Consider the following 24,380-nt stretch of genomic DNA (forward strand, 5'->3'; position numbering starts at 1 on the left):
ATGAGATGATTTTGTATATAGAAAATCCTGAAGAATACATACATAGCACTAATAAATAAATTCAGCAGTATAGTAAGATACAAGATCAATATACAAAAATCCAATGGCATATCTATATACTAGCAATGAACAATCCAAAAGAAAATAATAGTATGAGTGCATCTGTGGGTTTCGGTCAAGATGGTGCAGTAGGAAAACTCTGTGCCTCCTCTAATAACCACATCAAATTACAGCTAAACTACAGAACAACCATCAATGAAAATCTCCTGAAGTCCAGCTGAACAGAGATCTGATAGCTAAGGACATACAGAAGAAGCTACATTGAGTCTGGTAGGAGAAGGAGAGACATGGAATAGGCTGGTCCCAAAGTCGCGTGTGGCAATTAAAAATCGGGACGATATCTTGGTTGCAGAAGTTCCCTCTTGATGAGTGAGGGGTCTCAGCCCCACACCAGACTCCCCAGCACAGGGTTTGAGTGCCAGAAAGAGAAGTCGCCATAACTTCTGTCTGGGAAATCCTGATGAGATTGTGACTGAGTGAGAAGCATGGCTGCTGGAGTCCAAGGAGCTCCTCTTAAAGGGCCCATGCATGGACTTTCTTGCTGATGGACTTACTCTGAGCTCCAGCACTGGGGCAGTAGCTCGAATGGTGCCAGGGACATACAGGGTGGAACTGAGTTGTCTGGCTGCAAGGAGAGGGCTGGAGGAGCAGCTTTCTCTCAGAAGTGCAAGCAGAAGCCATTGTTTCTTTGTTGAGCCCTCCTTCAACCCAGCATGCAGACACAGGTTGCCGCCATACCTGAGTCTCCATCAGCCTGGCTAACACATTCACCCCTGGTGATTCCCCGACACCCTGCCCCACCCAACTCTTGGGTCCACCCAAGCTACTTCCAGTGGCTTTTTTATACAGTCAGCCTGTTTTGTCTCAGGCTGCAGAATTTCCTAAAATCTATCAAAGGTTCACAAAACCCAAACAAGCAGCATCTAGTGTCAGCAAGCTCCATAGCTTTTGCTAAGCAGCCCCAAGCTCAGCACAAGTGGCAGCCAGCCTTGGTTTGCAGTTTTGCCTTTCTCGGGCCACCTCCAAGCCCAGCATAAGTGGCAACCATCTGCAGATTACTTTGTAGCTCATACCAAGTGACCCCAAATAGGGCACAGGCAGTGGCTGACATTGGCCTGCAACAGAGTCCCTTCCAAGAGTCCCCAGAACTAACACACCCAGTGGCAAGCTTCAGATCATACCAGAGTACCACCCAACCACCTCCACAAAAGACGCACCTAAAGGGCAAACTTGGCAGGCACCAGAACCCCACTAAAGCGAATATTGCTCTGTAGAGTGAGCCCCTGCCGCAGCTCCTCCACTGTAATCATGGTCAGTCCTTACAACCAATCAGCTTGAGGTTCTTTCCTTCCCGTTGACGTGAAACAGCATCCAAGGTTCAACAACAACAGGAGGGCACAAACAATCCACACAAGGGACACACCTGGAGCACCCAGTTCAGGTAAGCAGGGAGACTGCGCCACTGGGCCCCATGGGACACCTACTACAAAAGGCCACTCTACTAAGACAGAGACATAGCAGCTCTACCTAGTACATAGAAACAGTGAGGCAGACAAAATGGGGAGAAGGAGAAATATGTCCCAAATGAGACAACAGAACAAAGATCCAGGAGAAGAAGTAAACAAAATGGAGATAAACAATCTACCAGATGCAGAGTTTAAAATACTGGTTATAAGGATCCTCAGTGATCTTAAGTGAAAAGTTAACCAAAAAGATAGGAAACATAACAGTGGGGATAGAAAACATAAAAAAGAACCAGTCAGAAATGAGGAATACAATAACTGAAATGAATACATTAGAGGGAATCAACAATTGAATAGATGAAACAGAGGATCAAATCAGGGATTTGCAATATAAGGTGGCAGAAAACATCCAAACAGAACAGCAAAAAGAAAAAAGAATCCAAAGAAAGGAGAGTTTAAGGGGCCTCTGGGACAACATCAAGTGTACCAACATTTGCATCATGGGAATTGAAAACTTATTTGTAGAAATGCTGACAGAAAACTTCCCTAATCTGGTGAAGAAATAGGCATACAAGCCCAGGATATGCAGAATCTCAAACAAGATGAACCCAAAGAGGCCCACACCAAGACACATCATAATTAAAATGTCAAATGTTAAAGACAGAGAATACTTAAAACACAAGAGAAAAGCACTCAGTTATATACAACGGAGCTCCGATAAGACTGTCAGCTGCTTTCTCAACAGAAACTCTGCAGGCTAGATGGGATTGACACGAAATACTCAAAGTGATGAAAAACATGGACGTACAACTAAGATTACCCAGCAAAGCTATTATGTATAATCAAAAGGGGAGATAAGAAACTTCCCAGACAAGAAAAAGCTAAAGGAGTTCATCACGACCAAACCAGTATTACCAGCAATATTAAAGGCACTTCTTTAAGAAGAAAAAAATAAAAGATATGAATAATAAAATGACAATAACTGCATATCTATCAACAATTTAAATGTAAATGGATTAAATGCTCCAATAAAAAACATAAGGTTGCTGAATGGATAATAAAATAAGACCCTTACGTACGCTCGCCATAGGAGGCCCACTTCCAATCAAAAGACACACACAGACTGAAAAGTAAAGGGATGGAAAAAGATGTTTCATAAAAATGGGGGAAGAAAAGTAAAGCTGAGATAGCAATACTTATACCAGACAAAACAGACTTTAAAACAAAGGCTATATCAAGAGACAAAGAAAGACCCAGTAATCCCACATCTGGGTATTTATCCGAAGAAACCCTAAACACAACTTTGAAGAAACATGTGCATCCATATGTTCATTGCAGCATTGTTTACAATGGCCAAGATATGGAAGCAACCTGGGTGCCCATCAGTGGATGAATGGATAAAGAAAAGGTGGTACATATATACAATGGAATATTAGTCATAAAAAAGAATGAAATTTTGCCATCTGCAACATCGAAGATGGACTCAGAGTGTGTTTTGCTGAGTGGAGTAAGTCTGACAGAGAAAGACAAATACCATATGATTGCACCTATATGTGGAATCTAAAGAACAAAATAAACAAAACAGAAACTGGTAAATACAGAGAATATTTTGATGGTTGCCAGATGGGAGGGGGCTTGGGGGTGGCAGAAAAAGGGGAAGGGAATAAGAAGTACAAACTGGGAGTTACAAAATAGTCATGGGGATGTAAAGTATAACAAAGAATGTAGTCAATAATATTGTAATAACTATGTATGGTGTCAGATGGGTACCAGGTTTATCAGCTGATCATTTCATAGGTTATATAGATGTCTAATCACTATGTTGTATACCTGAAACTAATATAATCCTGTATGTCAACTGTAATTGAAATAATATTTAAATAAAAGCAAAAAAGAAAGTAATAGTACAATTCTGCATTTAATAACATCAAAAAGAATAAAGTACTTAGAATAAATGTAATAAGAGACATGTAAGACTTGAACACTGAAAACAAACTATTGTTGAAAGGAATTAAAGACGACTTAAATAAATGGAAAGATACCCTATGTTCATAGATTTCAAAAGTAAATATTGTTAAATGGCAATACTCCCCAAATTGGTCTACAGGTTCAACACAATTCTTATCAATTACGCAGTACGCCTTTTTGAAGTAATTGCTAAGCTAATCTTCAAATACATATGGAAATGCAAAGGACTCAAAATAGCTCAAACATTCTTGAGGGAAAAAAACCAATTTGGAGGACTCACACTTCCCAATTTCCAGACTTAGTACAAAGCTACAGTACTCAAGACCATACAATACTGGCATTAAGTACTGACATGTGAACCAATAGGATGGAATTGATAGTCCAGAAAGAAACCCAAACATCTATGACCAATTGATTTTCGACAATGTGCCAAAACAGTCCATTGGGGAAAGAATTGTCTGTTCAATAAATAGTACTGAGGGGCAGCCCCATGGCTCAGGTGGTTGGAGCGCCGTTCCCCTAACACCGAGGTCGCTAGTTCGATTTCCACATGGGCCAGTGAGTTGTGCCCTCTACATCTAGGTTTGTGAACAACAGCTTGACCTGGAGCTGGGTGCCGTGGGCTGCCGCGAGGAGCCGGCAGCGGGTGAGAGCTGCCGTGTGTGGCCGGCCAACGGCTGACGACTGACTGGCTCAGTCGGGTAGAGCCCAATGCTCATAATACCAACATGGGCCAGAGAGCTGCATCCTCCACAACGAGACTGAGAACAACAATGGCTTGACTCACAGTTGCGGGGGGAGGGGGGCAGTGGGGAGGGGGGAAGGGGAAAAAATTTTTAAAAAAGAAAAATAAATAAACGGTACTGAGATAAGTAAATATCAATATACAAAAGAATGAATTTGAACCTCTGTATCACACTATATACAAAAATAAATAAAAATGGATGAAAGACCATGTAAGAATATTCTATAAAACTTATAGAATAAATATAAGTATTCATAACCTTAGATTAAACAAGTTTCTTAGAGACCTAAAGCACAGTCAACTAAAGAAAAATAGATAAATCGAACTTTATAAAAATTAAAAGCTTTTGTGTCAAAGAATACTATTAGGAAAGTGAAAAGATATTGGACAGAATGAGACAATATTTGTAAGCCATTTGTCTGGCAAGAAATTTTTATCCAAATCATATAAACAGCACTTACAATCCAACAATAAAGAGAGAAATGATCCAGTTTTAAAGTGGGCTAAGGATTTGAGTAGACATTTCTACAAAGGAGCTACACAGATGTCCAGTAAGTACACGAAACGATGCTCAACGTCATTAGTTATCAAAAAACTGGCTATGGTGTAGATCTTTATTCAATAAATTATTTTTGCTTTAAAAACAACAACAAAAAAAGAAAATGAAAACCATAATAAGATACCACTTCATACTCAGTAAAATAACTAAAATAAAAGACAATAGCAAGCATTGGTGAGGCTGTGGAGAAATTAGAACCTTCATACACTTCTGGTGGGAGCGTAAAATGGTGAAGCCACTTTGGAAAGTAGTTTGGCAATTCCTCAGCAAGTTGAACAGGGAGTTACCATATGCCCCGGTCAGTTCCACTCCTGGGAATATAGTCAAGAGAACTGAAAATACATATTCACACCAAAACTTGTGCACCAATGTTCACTGCAGTGTTGTTTATAATAGCCAGAAAGTAGAAATAATCCAAATGTTCCTCAACTGACTAATGGATACATAAAATGTGACATATCCATACAAGGCAATATCCGTTGGCCATAAAAAGGAATGAAGTACTAATCCCTGCTACAATATGGATGAACCTTGAAAACATTATGCTAAGTGAAAGAAACCAGACACAAAAGCTGCATGTTATACGATTTCGTTTATATGAAATACCTAGGTTGGGCAAGTGTGTAGAGACCTTTGTTTCCCGGGGCGGGGGAAAGATGGGGAATGACTGCTAATGTGTATGGGGTGATGAAACTGTTCTGGAATTACATAGCAGTCATTAAAAGCACTCCTTTGAAGTTAAGTAGACCTTACTATGTTTGTGACCTTAAACAATAATAATAATAATAACAACAACAATTTACAATGCTAATTATGTGCTAGCCTTGTGCTAATCCCGCTATAACCTAATGAAGTAGGTATAGCCCCAGAAGAGGAACCTGATGCATAGCGTTGAACATGTTACTTGATATTTCAAACCTTATTTCTGCAGCACTGAAATGAGAATAATTATGTCGTAAAGTGTAAGAAGACTGAATGAGTTGATATGTAGTACCAGTAGTACATTGTTGGTAATGGTACACACTCAGAAATTGGAAAACCTTGTTATTTTTAATGGGTGTCGTGTGATCCATATCATCATGTAAAAAGTCATGCTGACTTCCAGTACACTGTAGTGTTAGTAACGTATAACACTTCCATATGTTTTTGAACGCAGGGCCCCCTGGAGCAGCTGTCCCTCCACCTGCGGGCTACCCAGGAGGCTTGCCTACGGGGTACTACCGTCCACAACAGCCGAGTACCTTCCCCTTGAGCCACCCAACTGGTGGTACGCATCCTATCCAGTACCAGCCTGGCAAATATCCAATGCCAGTTCAATCTGCTCCAATAACATGGATGCCAGGGCCAACTCTTATGCCAGACTGCCCTCCTGGTCTGGAATACTTAACCCAGGTACTCTACACAAATCCATTTCATGTTTTCTCATGAAGTATGACTGAGGAGCCAGTGAAAGACAAAAGGCTGGACTGAGTGGATAAAGTGAGGGTCAGTGATGACAGATGTCTAGTTTGTGAGACTGTGTGAGTGATGGTGCTAATTTCGGAAATGTGAAGGCAGATCAAAGAGTATAGGTATATATCGGTGGGATGAGTAGAGTTTTTGTAAGGGATGTATGTTGAATTTTAAGCTTTATGATGCCTGTTAAAGAAAGTTGACATAGGAATATGAATATAAGAAAAAGTATCAGATATGCTAATCAGCATGCCATTTGCTTAGAAGTAGAATTAACATCAAGAAAAGCAACGTAAAAAAAGAGCAGAGCAGTGGACAGTGAGTGAATTACCAATTGCCTTACTTAGCCCATTGCATTTTTTCACCACCCATAGTTTTTATCATCCATGCCTATCATCCCCCAAAACATGCAATGTAAATAAAAATGGGGGACTTACCAAAGATATTGCTTCAGGCCAAGTTCCAGAGAACCCCTTCCCACAACACAGTGACTCCCTAATTTCTATCTGTACAGATGTCCTGGAACTACCAGGATATCCAGATCAGAAACTGGGCAACATGCCAAGTTGGTATACCAAGTGGTATTGTTTATAAACCCGTGTCAGAAACTCAAAAAGATTGCTTAAAGAAAGTAAGATAAAGCTAGTATTGGGAATCCCTTAGAAACAGTTATGTTTCACGTTTTAAAAAAGGAAGCATACAAATACATTACAATAAGGGACTTGCCAATTCAGTATGTGTCTTCCCATGTAAACAACCAAATGTTCCTTGGAGTTGACATGCTTCTCTTCTCAATTTTCTATGCTGACAGAGACCCTGTTAATCCTGTGCATTGAAAACCATTGGTACAATGTTACAGTGTTGATATTTGAAAGTACAGTTGGATCAGGAAAATTTGGATTTTATGTGTGCCAAAAATTGTATTAAATTGTTTGGCAAACTATTGACAAAATGTGAAGCCAGTCATTCAGATAAAGTGCTAGAATAAACACCTGTATTATTTTAGAAACTTATAAAATGTTTATAAGTTAGTCAAGTTTACAAAGTCTTTTTAAAACTTGATGAGAAGTACAAATTGTCCTTGGAAATACAAGATCTGGAGTCATTTCTCTTTTAAAAATGTATAGCTTTAATATTGTTCATTGAAATATTAAAATAACAGTTTTTCAGTTTCTTCTATTACTCTGACGGAAGTTACATTAACATATTTCATGAATTCTGTTTTCCCTTTTAGGAATGTTTTGCGCTAAAAAAAAAAAAAAAAGTGAAAAAGAAACAAAGCGGGTTTGGAGACAGACAAACCTGGTTTTTAATTCTAGCTCTACTCCCTCCTCACTCTACAACCTTGAAGGAGGTTTGTAATGTGCCTGATGTTTATGGCACACGGGGCTCACCCAATGGATGGTAGCTAGCTGTATGGATATTATTAGTTCTTGTGTGTCAGCGGGAGACAGAGCCAGTCATGTTTTTATCATTTTCTTTATCCTAGTCTTCTGGCAATCTGATTATAGATTACATGAATCTTTTTCAGGACTATCAAGTCGTTTCAGGATTGTGTTATTTCTGGAGTATTGGTTTGGCCAGTGATTCCCCAGTTTGTTGGAGAGCTGCCCCTTAACAGCTGGAGTGTCTTACTGGGCAAACCTCTTCCACTTAACGGGCATATCATTTCTTTAGAATATTTTGCCCGAAAGTGGGTGCAGTGAATATTTTTACTGCTTAGTTCTAGATTTTAACATTCTAGATTTTTTTAGTGCCCACTTTTGATATCTTTTAAGACATGTTTAGACCCTCTCACCTGATTGTGTTTTCATATAAGAAAAAATTTTAATGAAGGATTATATGCTCTCTGTACCTTCCTGTAATCAATCACATCACAAAACATTCATGTGTAGTTATTTTAAATTTGACTTATTACTACCTTAGTGTATTTTTATTAATGTATTCAACAAAAATTTGGTGAAATAATGGCATTTTGGGCAGTGTTCCGGGCTCAGGAATTAGGAATGATCTAATGACTTACAGTGTCTAAAATTGTATAGGTGTGATCAGTCTGTCCTCATGGAGTTTTTTTCTCTTCCGCTAGAATCTTCTCAAGTATAACAAATAATGGGCACATTAAACTGTCTCTCTGTAGAGTGATTCCTAAGTAACGTTAAGGTAGAGTTTAATATTCCCAACCTCCTTTTTCCAGGGATGCCACCCCAGAAAGTTTCCCATCCTTTACCCTAATCTTATTCATATGCTTCCTGCCCTCTCAGACCCTCCATTACTCCAGTGTGCCCCTGAGGAGGTCTTGGCAGTTAGGGCCTCAAGTGGATGGAAATCAGTACAGTAATCTCTTAGAAGTACCTGGACACTCCTGTATGGAGTGCACCCTGGCCGATTCACTCCCCTGAGCCACTGAGGAAAGTGCTTTCTCAGGGCCAGGGCTGTTAATTCCACCCTGAACCTCCTGAGCCATTCCGATCTGTGGGTGACATGTCGGAGAGACCAGTGAAGGGGAACTGAGCTAGGAACAGTCTATGTCAACCAGCTTCTCCTAGATGCTGTTACTGTGGCAGGAAGGTGATTTTCTGATATTTTAGACAAATGTTTCAATCTTTTACAATGGAGCTGCAGAAGTGTTTTTCCTATCTGGACAGCTCCCCTAATAACCATCTGGTGAGGTGCAGATAGGCTAATTCCACTGGATTAAAAAATATATTTTTTATTCCACTCAGTTTCAAAAAGATATTTTGGTATTGATCTATCTTATCAGTTTTCTTTTCTAATGCTAGTTTGATTTAATTCTGTTATTTCTCTCTCCTAATTTCTTTGTTCTGTCCCAACAGCTGGACAACATACATGTTCTTCAGCATTTTGAACCTCTGGAAAGTATGTATAATTCAGTAGTGTTCAGCAGTATTTGACTCAGGTAGAAATTTGCATTATCCAGTATCTAGTTCCTTATTGATATTGATCACTTGTTAGTGGTTCAAAGAGAAAAGGATATTCTCTTTTCAAGAAAGTAAGAAAGAGAATTATTTTGTTTATTTGTACATCATATGTAAACTCAGACTTCAAAAGGATTTTCATTTTATCTGTTCAACCGCCCTACCTTTTACCCATCCCGGCTCCTCCATATTAAATGCTCATGGATGAGAAAAGGAGGGGGCCGAGGGTCTAAATTAGTTAGCCAGGGTCAACTAATCTGGCAGAGATGGAAATGGAATCTAATCTGCTGAGTTCCAGTCCAGTTCCCTTATTTTGGAAGTAAGAAATCACAGGAAACATAATCCTGTTGTTCTCAGTTCATCCTTGCAAGATTATAGGCCGTCATCGTACCAGATCTACACATGTAAATGGTTTTATAATTAATGTTTTCTGAATTCAGGTACTCTAGGAATATAGTTCTAATCTTTGCTGTTATGTGGAAAAGTTTAAAAAATCATTTTACACTGAACTTCTTAAAATAAATGTTTTAAATTTTCAAAATTACTTAAGTACTTATAGACCATATGAATTATATTGGTGTTCTAATTTTACCTGAAGTTTTTAAAAAGCTATTTTGCTTTAAGCCCCTAAAAGGACTTCTTTTTTATTATTTTTATTAAAGTATAGTTGAGTTTCTAGTGTACAACATAGTGATTCGACATTTATATTCCTTGCAATGTGATCACCAGAATAAGTCTAGTCACCATCTGTCACCACACATAGTTATTACGATAATACTATTTTCCTTACATTACATCCCCATGACTGTTTTGTTTTTAATAACTGGAGGTTTATACCTCTTATAGCTCTTGAGGCCTATTTTAACTACTTCTAATTTAAGATGGCTATCTCATTTTGTTTTTCAGTGATGACACGTTTTGAAACTAATAATAAGTATGATATTAAAAATAACGTGGACCAGATGGTTTACACTGTAACTGAAGATACAGACGACTTTACCAGGAATGCTTATCGGACACTGCGGCCCTTTGTCCTCCGGGTCACTGACTATATGGGCCGTGAAATCATGACAATGCAGAGACCGTTCAGATGCACCTGCTGTTGCTTCTGTTGTCCCTCCACCAGGCAAGAGGTCAGAGGATGGAAGTTTCCATTGTTTCTTCCTGATCCAGGTCTTCCCAACATAGTTGTGCTCCGTCGCAAACTACACAGGAGGGTTTTTTCACTGGCTCTGCAGATAGAGAGGATGGAGGAAGCCAGTTTGTCTCACCTCAGGAAAATCAGAAAGGGCTTTTTCCTTGTGGGTTCCGGCTCTTCGGTGCTAATTGGTGGTTCAAGCACAAATTATTGATTCAGTGACCACAGTTCTATCAGTTGTGTACTGAATTAGAAATTAACCTATCGCCTATTACAGTGGTCACACACATTTATCTAAGTGTCTCCAGAGAAAGTAAGCTAAATGTAAATATACGCTTATAGAATTGTAAGTGACTTTGGATCCTTTTACTCTACCCATCACAGTCTACACCTTGCTGTAAATAAAGAAAAAAAGACTAAATGCCTGCAGATGGTGTTACACTCGGTAGGTGGCAGGCAGTGCTAGAACTAGACAGCAGGCTTTCTGATTGACAGTTTGATTACTCTTCTGCAACCGGTGCAGCTCCGGGAACGTTGTTTGCTACAGGGAAGGAAAATTGGTTTAGAGAGAGGTCCGCGACAATCTGAATTTTAGATATGTCACCTACTTAAATTTGTACAATTTAGTTAACCTCTTTGAGCCTCAGTGTTGTACATAAACTGGGCAGAACAATACCCCCTCGGATTACTGGGATATTTAAGTGACATGTTAAGTACCAGCATTTACAGTAGTAATTTATTTACATCCTTCTCTGTGCCTTGCTTTATTCACCTGTAAAGTAAAGATATTAATAGTATCTATCTCATGCGATGATTATTTTGAGGATTGAGCAGTATTATAAATGAATCTCAGCTGCTTAGCACAGTGCCTGGCAAACAGTATAGTGTTCAATGGATATTAGCTATTGTCAGATATCTTACACCTTTACCATACACACACAAACACACACACACACACGCACGCACACACACACACACACACACACACACACACAGCCTTATATTTGAGGTGAATTTACACCTCTATCCTTGATGCTTTTGTATAGTAAGCATTTTTTTTTTTGTATTTATGAGTTGCGCTTTGCATATCAATGCCTCTAAGTGCAGCCTTTCAAGATTATAGGAAGGCAGGATAGAGTTAAGCAAATCAATATTACAGCCGTAGTCCAATGTACGGAACTTTTGTCCACAACATTATCTAAATATTTTTCTGATTTTCCAGTTTTACTTGTATTCATGTGTGTGTGTTTAATTTTATCAACTATGTACATTTCTTTATTCACCACCACAATTCAAACACCAAATAGTTCTAACACCACAAAAACAAACAAACAAACAAACAAACAAACAAACAAACCCTTTTATAATTATCCCTATCTCCCTCCCTTCTCTTCATCCCTAACCCCTGAAACCCACTAATCTGTTCTCCATCTATAATTTTGTCATTTCAAGAATGACAAAAATAGAATCACACAGTTTGGAATCTTTTAGGATTGGCTATTTTCAAATGTCATTACCTAGAGATTCATGCAACTCGGACATATGTTAATAGTTCATTCGTTTTTATGGTTGAATGATCAAATTCTTTTTTTTTTTCATTAAAGTTTATTGGGGTGACAATTGTTAGTAAAGTTACATAGATTTCAGGTGTACAATTCTGTATTACATCATCTATAAATCCCATTGTGTGTTCACCACCCAGAGTCAGTTCTCCTTCCATCACCATATATTTGATCCCCTACCCTCATCTCCCACCCCACACCTCCCTTACCCTCTGGTAACCACTAAACTATTGTCTGTGTCTATGAGTTTCTGTTTCTCATTTGTTTGTCTTGTTCTTTTGTTGTTTTTGGTTTATATACCACATATCAGCGAAATCATATGGTTCTCTGCTTTTTCTGTCTGACTTATTTCACTTAGCATTATATTCTCAAGATCCATCCATGTTGTCACAAATGGTCTTATTTCATCTTTTCTTACTGCCGGATAGTATTTCATTGTGTATATATACCACAACTTCTTTATCCATTCATCTATCGAAGGACATTTTGGTTGTTTCCATGTCTTGGCCACCGTAAACAAAGCTGCAATGAACATTGGAGCACACGTGTCTTTATGGATAAATGTTTTCAGATTTTTTGGGTAGATACCCAGGGAGGGATTGCTGGGTCATATGGCAATTCTATTCGTAATTTTTTGAGGAACCTCCACACTGCCTTCCATAACGGCTGCACCAGTCTGCATTCCCACCAACAGTGTATGAGGGTTCCTTTTTCTCCACAGCCTCTCCAACACTTGTTACTATCTGTCTTGTTGATGATAGCCATTCTGACTGGAGTGAGGTGATATCTCATTGTGGTTTTGATTTGCATTTCTCTGATGATTAGTGATGTTGAGCATTTTTCCATATGTCTATTTGCCATTTGTATGTCCTCTTTGGAGAAATGTCTCTTCAGGTCCTCTGCCCATTTTCCAGTTGGGTTGTTTGCTTTTTTGTTGTTGAGTTTCATGAGTTCCTTGTATCTTTTGGATATTAGCCCCTTATCGGAGGCACTGATTGCAAAAATCTTCTCCCATTCAGTTGGTTGCCTCTTTATTTTGTCGATGGTTTCTTTTGCTGTGCAGAAGCTTTTAAGTTTCATATAGTCCCATTCATTTATTTTAGCTTTTACTTCCTTTGCCTTTGGAGTCAAAATCATAAAATGTTCTTTGAACCCAAGATCCATAATTTTAGTACCTATGTTTTCTTCTATGCAGTTTATTGTTTCAGGTCTTATGCTTAAGTCTTTGATCCATTTTGAATTAATTTTGGTACATGGTGACAGATACCAGTCCAGTTTCATTCTTTTGCATGTCGCTTTCCACTTCTTCCAGCACCATTTATTGAAGAGGCTGTCTTTTCTCCATTGTATGTTTTTTGCTTCTTTGTCAAAAATTGTCTGCCCATATTTATGGGGGTTTATTTCTGGCTTCTCAATTCTATTCCATTGGTCTACGTGTCTGTTTTTCTGCCAAAACCATGCTGTTTTGATTATTGTTGCCCTGCAGTTCAAGCTAAAGTCAGGAAGTGTGATACCTCCATTATTGTTCTTTTTTCTTAAGATTGCTTTGGCTATCCGGGGTTTTTTGTGATTCCAAACAAATCTGATGATTTTTTGTTCTGTTTCTTTAAAAAATGTCATTGGGATTTTGATGGGGATTGCATTAAATCTGTATATTGCTTTGGGTAATATGGCCATTTTAACTATGTTGATTCTTCCAATCCATGAGCGCGGAATGTCTTTCCATTTCTTTGTGTCTTCTTCAATTTCTTTTAAAAATGTCTTATAGTTTTCAGCATATAGGTCTTTCACATCCTTGGTTAAGTTTATTCCTAGGTATTTTATTCTTTTTGCTGCAATTGCAAAAGGAATTGTTTTTTGTTTTTCTTTTTCTGAGATTGCATTGGTAGTATATAGGAATGCAGTGGACTTTTGTACGTTGATTTTGTAGCCGACAACTTTACTGTATTCATTGAGTGTTACTAATAGCTTTTTGGTGGAGTCTTTAGGGTTTTCTATATATAGCATCATGTCATCTGCAAAGAGTGACAGTTTAACTTTTTCATTCCCAATTTGGGTTCCTTTTATTTCTTTGTCTTTCCTGGTTGCTCTGGCGAGGACTTCCAACACTATGTTGAAAAGCAGAGGTGATAGGGGACAGCCCTGTCGTGTTCCTGAACGTAGAGCAAAGGGCTTCAGTTTTTCACCATTAATTATGAGATTAGCTGAGGGTTTGTCATATATGGCCTTTATTATGTTAAGGTATTTTCCTTCTATACCTATTTTATTAAGTGTTTTAATCATAAATGGATGTTGTATCTTGTCAAATGCTTTTTCTGCATCAATTGATATAATCATATGATTTTTGTCCTTTATTTTGTTTATGTGATGTATCACATTGATGGATTTGCGTATGTTGAACCATCCTTGTGCCCCTGGGATGAACCCCACTTGTTCGTGATGAATAATCGTTTTAATGCATTGTAGCATTCGATTTGCTAGAATTTTGTTTAGGACTTTTGCATCTGTATTCATCAGAGATATTGGTCTGTAGTTCTCTTTTTTTGGGTTGTCCCTGCCAGGTTTTGGTATCAGGGTAATGTTGGTCTTATAAAATGAGTTAGGGAGTACTGTCTCTTCTTCAATTTTTTGGAAGAGTTTGAGCAGGATTGGTATTAGATCCTCTTTGAAGGTTTGGTAGAATTCACTAGTGAAGCCATCTGGTTCCGGACTTTTGCTTTTCGGAAGGTTTTGGATGACTGATTCAATTCCGTTACTGGTGAGAGGTCTGTTTAGATTTTCCATTTCTTTATGGTTCAGCCTAGGAAGGCTATATGTTTCTAAGAAGTGGTCCATTTCTTCCGGGTTATTGAATTTAGTGGCATATAGTCCTTCATAGTATTCTTGGATGATCCTTTGTATTTCTGTGGCATCCGTGATTACTTCCCCGTTTTCATTTTTGATTTTATTAGTGTCTTTTCTCTTTTTATCTTAGTGAACCTAGCCAAGGGTTTCTCAATTTTGTTAATCTTTTCAAAGAACCAGCTCTTTGCCACATTAATTTTTTCTACTGTTTTCTTTTTGTTCTCTATTTCATTTAGTTCTGCTCTGACTTTGGTTATTTCCTTTATTCTGCTGACCTTAGGTTTCATTTGTTCTCCTTTTCTAGTTCTTTAAGGTGTAACGTGAGGTTATTTATATGGGATTTTTCTTGTTTCTTGAGATAGGCCTGTAATGATATAAAATTCCCTCTTAAAACTGCTTTCGCTGCATCCCAAAAATTTTGGTAGGATGTATTTTCATTGTCATTTGTTTCTATGTATCTTTTGATCTCTCCTCTAATTTCTTCTTTGACCCAGTCAATCTTTAAAAGTATGTTGTTTAATCTCCATGTATTTGTGTTTTTTCCCGCTTTCTTTTTGCAGTTGATATCCAATTTCAAAGCCTTGTGATCAGAGAATATGCTTGGTATGATTTCAATATTCTTAAATTTGCTGAGGTTAGTTTTATGTTCCAATATATGGTCTATTCTTGAGAATGTTCTATGTACGCGAGAAAAAATATATAGTCTGATGTTTTAGGATGAAGTGCTCTATATATGTCAATTATGTCCATTTCATCTAATGTGTCATTTAGGGCTGCTATTTCATTCTTTATTTTCTGTTTGGATGATCTATCCATAGCTGTCAATGATGTTTTTAGGTCCCCTAGTAAAGTTGTGTTTTGGTCAATTTCTCCCTTTAGTTCTGTTAGTAGTTGGTATATTTTGGTGCTCCCTGATTGGGGGCATAAATATTGATGACTGTTATGTCTTCTTGTTGTATAGTCCCCTTTACCATTATGAAATGTCCATCTTTGTCTCTTGTTATCTTTTTCACCCTGAAGTCTGTTTCATCTGATATCAGTATGGCTACACCTGATTTTCTCTGGGTACCATTTGCTTGGAGTGTCAATTTCCACCCTTTCACTTTGAGTCTATGCTTGTCCTTGTAGCTGAGATGTGTCTCTTGGAGACAGCATATGGTTGGGTTTAGTTTTTTGATCCAATCTGCTACTCTGTGCCTTTTTATTGGTGAGTTCAGTCCATTTACATTTAGGGTGATTATTGATATGTGAGGATTTCCTGTCATTCTATCTTTAGTTTTCTGGTAAGGCTGTGTCTCCATGGTTTCTTTGCCTTTTTGTTGTTGTCTATTTATTTCTGTGTGGTGGTATTCTATGATTTTTCCTTCTGTTTCTTCTTTTATTACACTATGTATTTCAGTTCTGGATTTTTTTTGAGTGGTTACCCTTAAGTTTATGTAAAAGAAAGTTTGATATTTAGAGTATCCCATTTTCTTCAGCATGCCTACTTTTTCCGTTCCCATATTCTGGGGCAGGCCTTTACTCTCCCTCTTTTTATGTTTTGGTTGCCAAAATTTGTCCCTGTTGATGCTGGTCGAATAGCCTCCTTTACTATTTCTTGTAGTTCAGGTCGTGTATTAGAAAATTCCCTCAGCGTCTGTATATCTGGAAAGGTCTTTATTTCTCCTTCATTTCTAAAGGATATCTTTGCTGGGTATATTATCCTTGGCTCATAATTTCTCTCTTTCAGTAGTTTGAATATTTGGTTCAACTCCTTCCTGGCTCGTAGTTTCTTCAGAAAAATCTGACAATTATCTTATGGGCTTTCCTTTGTAGGTTACTGTCTTCTTTTCCCTGTCTGCCTTGAGGATTCTTTCTTTGTCGTTAATTTTTACAGCTTCAGTACAGTGTGCCTTGGAGAAGGCCTGTTGGAGTTAGGGTAATTAGGTGTTCTATTTACTTCTTGGATTCGAGGATCCAGTTCTTTCCACAAGTTTGGAAAGTTCTTGTTGACTATTTGTCTGAATATACTCTGTTCCCTTCTATCTTTCTTCTCCTTCTGCTATGCCCTTTATTCTTATATTGCTTTTTCTGATGGAGTCAGAAAGTTCTTGTAGAGTTCTTTCATTTCTTTTAAGTCTCAAGTCTCTTTCTTCTTCCATCCATGTAATTTCCAGGTTTCTATCTTCGATGTCACTGATTCTTTCTTCCCTCTGGTCAACTCTATTCCTAAACTGGCTATTTCATTCTTAAGTTCTTCTATTGAGTTCTTAATCTCCAGAAATTCTATTTGGTTCTTTTTAAAAATTTCCATCTCTTTGATAAAATGCTCATGTTGTTCTTTTATTGTTTTTCTGAGCTCATTAAACTGCCTTTCTGTATTTTCTTGCATCTCGTTGAGTTTTTTCAGAACTGCAATCTTGAATTCTCTGTCGTTTAAGTCACATAGTTCCGTATCTTTAACCTCATTTTCTGGAGACTTATCACTATCTTTCTTTCTGAGCTGTTATGTTGCGTTGGTTATTCATGGCAATTAATTATTTATTACTTCTATTCCTAGACATCTGCAGGAGTGGGTTCTGCAACAGGTTGATAGGAAGAGGTCTTTCTTTTGTTTTCCAGTACGTGTTGGTAGGATGTTTTATTTTCTCTGTGACTGCAGCCCTTTTTTCTCTCGCTGTAGTGTTATGTTTTCTCTGCACTATTCCAACTTCTCACAGAACGGGGGGATTCCCTGGAAGGTGGGCTTCTCCTCCGTTAAGAGTTCGCCTGGGTCATAGGGGGCTGTGTCCCTGTGGGTATGCGGAGAGCTTTTGAAGTTCCAAAGCTCTTCCTGCACCAGATTCAGCGCCCGTGTGTTTCAGCAATTCTGTTTACTCCTACAGGGATTCGCCCAGATAGGTGCGGACAGTGGCGGGGTGAGTTGTGAGAGGTGGCTGAGAGGAATGGCAGCGACCACCACCACAGCCAGTCCTGCTTCCACAGCTCCCTCCCCTTTGCCAGAACTAGTTGGGCTGCGAATAAGTGTCTGTGGACCACAGTTCTCAGAACTGCAAACATTCTGTTCTTTTGATCTGACACTGCTACTGTTCCGCTTCTAGCACCAGGCAGATGGGGACTGGGTGACTCTGGGAGGGTAGGGAGGGGTCGGCTAGTCTCAGTGCCCTAGGCTTCAGTTCTCTGTGGCAGTGAGGGCTTAAACCACCGTCCTCAGCCCTCTTCCCTCGGTCTTTGGTCCAAGGCCTGTGCCATGAGTGCTGGGCTCAGCCGTAGTGTATGCTGTCCCCTCAGCCCTGAGGGCCATAAATGGAGCCCTAGTAGTCTGAGTTCTTCCCTCTCCCGCAGCTGCGGTAGTTCCGGGAAGCAGCGAGCTCAGAGCACTCAGCTAGGTCTGCATCCTGCGCCCGCGCGGCTCCATCTCTGCACTTCTCCCTTCCCTCCTCCCCTGCTCACGTTATTTGCCCACCTTTAGGTGAATTCAGCAGTCAAAGTCTTCGTCTTGCCTGTCTGCTGTACAGGGAGTCCTTTGTGGAGTTATAGTTGTTCGATTTGGTGTAAGTTCTGGGGGATATTTCCAGAGGCTCACCTCACCCTGCCATTTTGATGCAAATTCTTTTAAAATATATTTGTATACAGTTTTGATGTTTTTTTATCTTAAGTGTAAATTTATGTGAACTCTCAATCCTCAGAAGCTATTAAATTTCAATGTTTGTATATATGTGTGATTGTATATATATGAATAGTACCTTGGTTTGACAATTCTTGAGCTGTGTAGTCCTGCCTGATGATGAGACCCAGGAGAATCAAAATTCTTAGGAAAGTATATGTGACACGAATGTTGTCTGTAGAACTTTTACTTTGGTCTTTTACCAAATAATTCAATTTTGTGACTTTTGTTATTATTAGATATGAAGATCTTAGTTCTTCACAAAGGAATGTTATAAAGATAATTAGCTGAAAAGAGAGTAGTGGACATTATTTTAAAACTCTTAAAAGTGGCTTTATATACCCATAACACATCCTGTTGTTTTTCCAATATACAGTTTTCAGAATGTCTCTTTTCTCTTGTTTTCTATTATAATTGTCATGTCTGTCAGTCTAAGAAGTTAGCTTGTTGCTTTTTTGTCGGTTATGCCAGAAGACGTGAGACACCTCGATCAGAGACAGAGATCCATGTTACAGCACAGAAAGCAGCATGAACATTAGCATGGGTTTTTAGGTCCCCTTGTCCCTGGTCCTATGGGGTTGACTCAGGAGCCCAGGCAGATACCCCATATATAGCTGAGAAACACCTAGCTTCTGGCCATTATATGATTAATAGTAACTGTGTCCCAAAGGGAAGCATGACCTCATCTCTCTAGACTGTTCACTGAAATACAAGCCTAGGAAATAGCCCAGGTAAAATGGAAGACTCTTCCCCGGTAACAATTTCCCCAGTCCTCAGATGGATTAAGAACATATCTAGGTGTGTGTGTGTGTACATGTACGCAGCATCCTTACCTCTATCGCTGCTTCATTTGCAGCTGGAGGTGCAGTGTCCTCCTGGTGTCACCATTGGCTTTGTCTTGGAGCACTGGAACCTGTGCAGGGCGGTTTACAGCATTCAAAACGCAAAGAAAGAAAACATGATGCGCGTGCGTGGGCCGTGTTCAACCTATGGCTGTGGTTCAGATTCTGTTTTTGAGGTAAACAAATGTAAAAACCGTGTTTCTACTATTTTATTTTCCTACATGTACATGTATTAACAGATTTTAGAATGATTTTGGTTTTAGATGATTTTTTCATGAAGAAAGAGTTAACTGGCTGACAGCAGATGATTTTCAAATTATGGTTTGTGGATTGCTTCATGTTTCCCAATGTGAGCTCCTTTTTAATGATCTGTTTGATAAAGATAAGAGACACCATGAAGCCATTAAACCAGAGAAGAAATAGCCAGACATAATCTATTTATTTTCTTCTTGGTTGTATTTAATGAAACACTTTTATCAAAGGTTTCCAGGATCAGAGAGTAGGTCCAGAGTAACGAATGTGCCCAGCATATTACAGAACATGCAGGCTGTGCAAACTGCTTAATTGCAGGATAGAATTCTGTCTGTGTCCTGAAGAAACAGGACAGCACTGATCATATGGATGCAATTCATAATAGGTTATAACATTTTATCAGGAAAAAGAGAAAAATCCTTCTGTTTTGCCTTTATCTCGGGCTATAAAATGATTGCTTATAATCCTGTGAATTTGCCAAAGGAGATTCCTCAACATTTTTCCTGAGCTTCTTAATCCTTCTAAATGCCTTGCAATTTGGCAAGGCTTATCATCTAAAATTGCTCATTCAGGTGTTTCCTATGACACCTTCCTTACGTCACCATGTCATCCAGCACTGCTTATTGTTTAAAAGGCCATGCAACGCAATAGAAAATGTAGATAAGCCAGTTCCAGGGGCAGGATGTGTGGGATCATTCTGATCACCCCAAGTTAGTATCTGAGTGTTTTCCTCTGGCAAGTGCCAGTGTCCTCCCTTTAGAAGCTGAAGTCCTTACAGATCCTGGCGTAATTTAAGAAGATGGGGTAGGCTCCTTTGGCCCACAAAAGCTTAAGTGATTATGTGGAGTTTGTGAAGTGCACACAACCATGCCTCATTGCGTTTGCTCATGGGTTTCCCTAGACTGGACGAGATTCCCTCCCAATCCCCGGTTCCCACCCTTTGCTATGTGGAGCAGAACTTCAGAATCAATTAGACCTCTCTAGTAACTCATTTGAGGATGAGGAAAGAGCAGTGTGAGAAGTGTGAGATGTACCCTAGCTCAGTTATTAACCAGTTGCAGAGCACAGAATCCTCCTTGGCCATCATTTCCAGTTTGAAATTATGTTATTACTGTATTCATTTACTGTGCTGTATTTATGCTATCTCAGTGGAAGCTGCTTGCCAGCAGAATAAATCATGCAGTATGATATTTTCAGTCCCTGAAAGTCAAACCCTTACCTGTCCAGGTCACCTCCCTCGACGGCGTGTCTAACATCGGCAGCATCATCAGGAAGTGGAACGGGTTGATGTCAGGCATGGGCAATGCTGACCACTTTGACATTCGCTTCCCCTTAGACCTGGACGTGAAGATGAAAGCCATGATTTTTGGAGCTTGCTTCCTCATCGTAAGCCTTTTGTTCTTGACTTATCTTGAGAGAATCATCTTTCTGATGAGAAGCCGTGTCGTGTAGTAGAAAGGCAATACACTTTGACATCAGACCAACTTCTGTCTCTACCACTTACTAGTTACGTGTTTTGTAAAGTGTTTAATACTTGGAAGCCGCAGTCTGCTCGTCTGTAACGTGGAGATAAAAATACTTGTATTTTTCATGGTTATGAATATTAATTATCATGAGGAAAAGGGCCAGGAGAGTGCATATTAGGCATCCAGTGGGTATATTGTCATCACCGCATGTTTATTATTCTCATTACTTGAAAATGTCTGTCCTGTGATGTCTTAATGAAAGAAAATCACTCTAAAGCTGAGGTCCTTCCCCTCGCTCTGCCTTACAGCCTCTCTGTCCATGTACCTCTACTTGGGGTTGTTCTTCCCTTAGGTTTATTAGGTGCAGTTCCCTTGCTCTATTTCTGCCTAATTGTTAATATTCATAAGTAAAGAATAGAAATAAAATTGACAGTACTTACCCGAAAAATCTAATTAACATATTATAATTGGTATATTTAACATATTTGATATTAATTATCAAGTTTTTCCTCCCTTTCCAAACAGTAAAAATTTAGTTAATTAGTACCCCAAAGGGGAAGTTTATTGACTAACAACAGTTTTAAATTTGTAATTCCTGCTTTTGATATTAGGTCCACTTTATAAAGATTTATTAGATTTATTTACTCTTTTTTTCTTCCAGTTCTTCTCAAACTTTATTGCACATACGAATCCCCTGGGGATCTTGTTAGAATTCAGATGCTGATTCAGTTTACGTCCTGGGGGTGGGGTGGACTGAGATTCTGTAAATTTACAGAGGATGCCAAAAAAATTTATAGACATTTTAAGAAAGGAAAACTGTATTAAAATTGTATATTCAATATATACTGACAACAAAAGATGAATACAAATCACATTTGACTTGTGCAATTACAAGAGGTGCTCAAAGTGGTTACCATCAGTGTCCAGATACTTCTGATTATGGCAAACTACTGCCTGAGCAATGTTGACCAAAGTGTCCACTTGGATACATTTTTGGGGGACCCCCAGAATTTATGCTTAACTGGAATGGAAGAATTGCCAGATAAATTATAAAGGATAGTATTTTATACATTGCATCTAATTATCTACTTATATACATACAATTATATATATAAAATTCTTTTTCCAATTTCAGGACTTCATGTATTTTGAAAGATCTCCAGTACAACGTTCATCAAGATAAATGGACACAGCAAATCAGGAAGTATGGTTAAAAAAATGTTTAGAAAAGTGGGATTGGGCTTACAGTCAACCCTGAATTATTTGCAAGTACATTTATCTGCTTTTACAGATTATTTTTATTGGTGTTAGTTTTGACAGGTAGGCTGAGAGAGTAAGAACACAATCTGATGTGTGTTTCAATTGACTGTCTATTTGTCTATTCCTTAGACTAGGAAAAAGCTATGACTTTCAGTCATGCTGAAAAAGCTATGATTCATTAACCAAATAAATACAGATACAAGGAGCTTGAAAACACTTTAGCATGAGATAGGGGAAAATGAATCCCAGAGCTCTCATATTAACAGGTAACGTCAATCGACATACTGTTACCTAAGACAAATTTGATTTGAGGTAAAAAGAATGATATTCTTCATTTTTTAAAACAAAAGAAAGGCAGACCAAAATACTATGTTTTATTGTACAGAAAATTTCACTTGTGTACATCTATCAAAGCCTCATTTTGTAAAATTCATAAAAGTTTGAATGGACAATGTGATTGTGTTATAAAACTTTTTTTATTGTAAGGTTTATGTTTTCCATGCCTGTTTCTTTATTCACTAGTATGGACAATCAGGCACTGCCTTATATGAAGACAAGGTCCGACTGTCAAGAAGAGAGGTGAACAAGGCCATGGTCATTCTAGATCTTTTAGCAACTTAGAGACATCAGTGCCCTTATAAACAGCTTGCATTTAATACATTTAACCTCGCTTGGTCACAGATGCCTTATGTATAAAATATGTTTGGCCAAATCTCTGATATTGCCTGTTGAAACTTTGTATCTCGTTTGATGTGACACTGAGAAGATAACTGTTTTTTTCTTTCAAGAAGATCCCTGATATTCACTGTGGTGTTTTAATTGCAAGAGTTGCAATTTTGTTTTTAAATTTTGAAATATGATAGTCTGTGTGGCACTTTGTAAATGCCCAAACTATAAATTCTGACACTGCTTAATATTGCTTTGCTGCTTTTTAAATAAATCTGTACTTATACAAAGAAAATAATAAAACAGTAAACATGCTACTTATCTGGGATCTATAGCTTATTAGTACAGATTGTATAGGATCTACGTAGTTAAAGTATAAATTGTACTTATTTGTATTGGATCAACGTAGTTAAAGTATAAATTGTACTTGTTTGTATTAACTAATTAACAGCATAATGTGTTAGTGAATGCACTCTGATCAATCTACAGTTGCTTCTGTGCACTTTAGCTTCCTATCAGAGCATGGACCGTGTTCTTTCAACGCAGTACAGAGGATGGAATGTATTCTTCTGCTCCATGTTAAGTAAACATGGAGTGTTAAATAAACATGAGTGTCCTTAGATTTGTTTATTCTGAGATGAGGGCCCCTACCCACAGTTCTTATTGAAATGAAAGAAAGGTGCCTCACTTTTTAATTATATTCATTTTTTCATGGCAAAAGTTGTTTTACTCAGTTTCTTATAATGTTCATTTTTATGCGTGACTACTAGCTTTTAAAGAAAAATGTAAAAGCTGCTGCTTTCTAAAATACTAATTACCTTATATTTGAAAATGCAGTTGCAGTTTTAGACATACGTATTATTTCTTATAATAATGTCTGACATTTTCTATAGAAAATGAGAAATAGTATTCAGAAAATTTATCTATATAAACTTTTCATTTTTACTTGCCTCCATCTCATTCCAAGATCTACTGCATAATACTAAGAAAAAATTATTTTCAACGTATGACATTTTAAATTTCTGTTTAAAGTTTTTGTGATATTAACATGTGTCTTATAGTTATAATTTCTTTTTCTTTAATAATACCATGTGCCATATTTTTATACTACAGTTCATATTATAAGTTCTATATTTCTTAATGGTATTTCATTATGTAAAATTGATGATACTGATTAAAAAATAAGATATTCTCTGAAATTTGTGTCTTCATGCATCATCATATTGTTTTTGGCTTTTAAATAAATATAATATGGCTTACAGTAAAATAATAGTTGTTTTTTTTGTTTTTTTTTGACTTATGATTGAGTCTTTACTGTAGGCTGAAAGTTTGTATTTGCCCCAAAGTTTATGAATTACCCTAATGTGATGGTATTTGTAGGTGAGGCCTTTGGGAGGTGACAGGTCATGTGGGTGGAGCCCTCACAAATGGGATTAGTGCCCTTATAATCTGCCAGCACCTTGACTGTGGACTTCCCCTCCTCCAGAAATAAAAGCTTTTTGGTTAAACAAACGCATCTAT

The 24,380-nt window shown here is 38.1% G+C and overlaps 1 protein-coding gene across 3 annotated transcripts in view; it reads left to right on the forward strand.

Moving 5' to 3' along the window:
• The window catches only part of PLSCR4 (phospholipid scramblase 4), a 69,055-nt gene extending 44,929 nt beyond the window's left edge, over nt 1–24,126 (forward strand). For 2 of the 3 annotated variants that reach the window (XM_074333986.1, XM_074333987.1), the window contains 6 exons: nt 5,952–6,187; nt 9,082–9,124; nt 10,090–10,316; nt 19,230–19,391; nt 20,695–20,853; nt 22,069–24,126. In XM_074333986.1, coding sequence (XP_074190087.1) covers nt 5,952–6,187; nt 9,082–9,124; nt 10,090–10,316; nt 19,230–19,391; nt 20,695–20,853; nt 22,069–22,116 — 875 coding nt within the window. In that variant the 3' untranslated portion in view covers nt 22,117–24,126. The remainder of the gene's footprint in view (nt 1–5,951; nt 6,188–9,081; nt 9,125–10,089; nt 10,317–19,229; nt 19,392–20,694; nt 20,854–22,068) is intronic. The other variant, XM_074333982.1, reaches the window with a different exon arrangement.
• The last annotated feature ends 254 nt before the right edge of the window (nt 24,127–24,380 follow it).

The sequence above is a fragment of the Rhinolophus sinicus genome, linkage group LG01 (assembly GCF_036562045.2).
Source record: "Rhinolophus sinicus isolate RSC01 linkage group LG01, ASM3656204v1, whole genome shotgun sequence".
In the NCBI taxonomy this organism is placed as follows: Eukaryota; Metazoa; Chordata; class Mammalia; order Chiroptera; family Rhinolophidae; genus Rhinolophus; species Rhinolophus sinicus.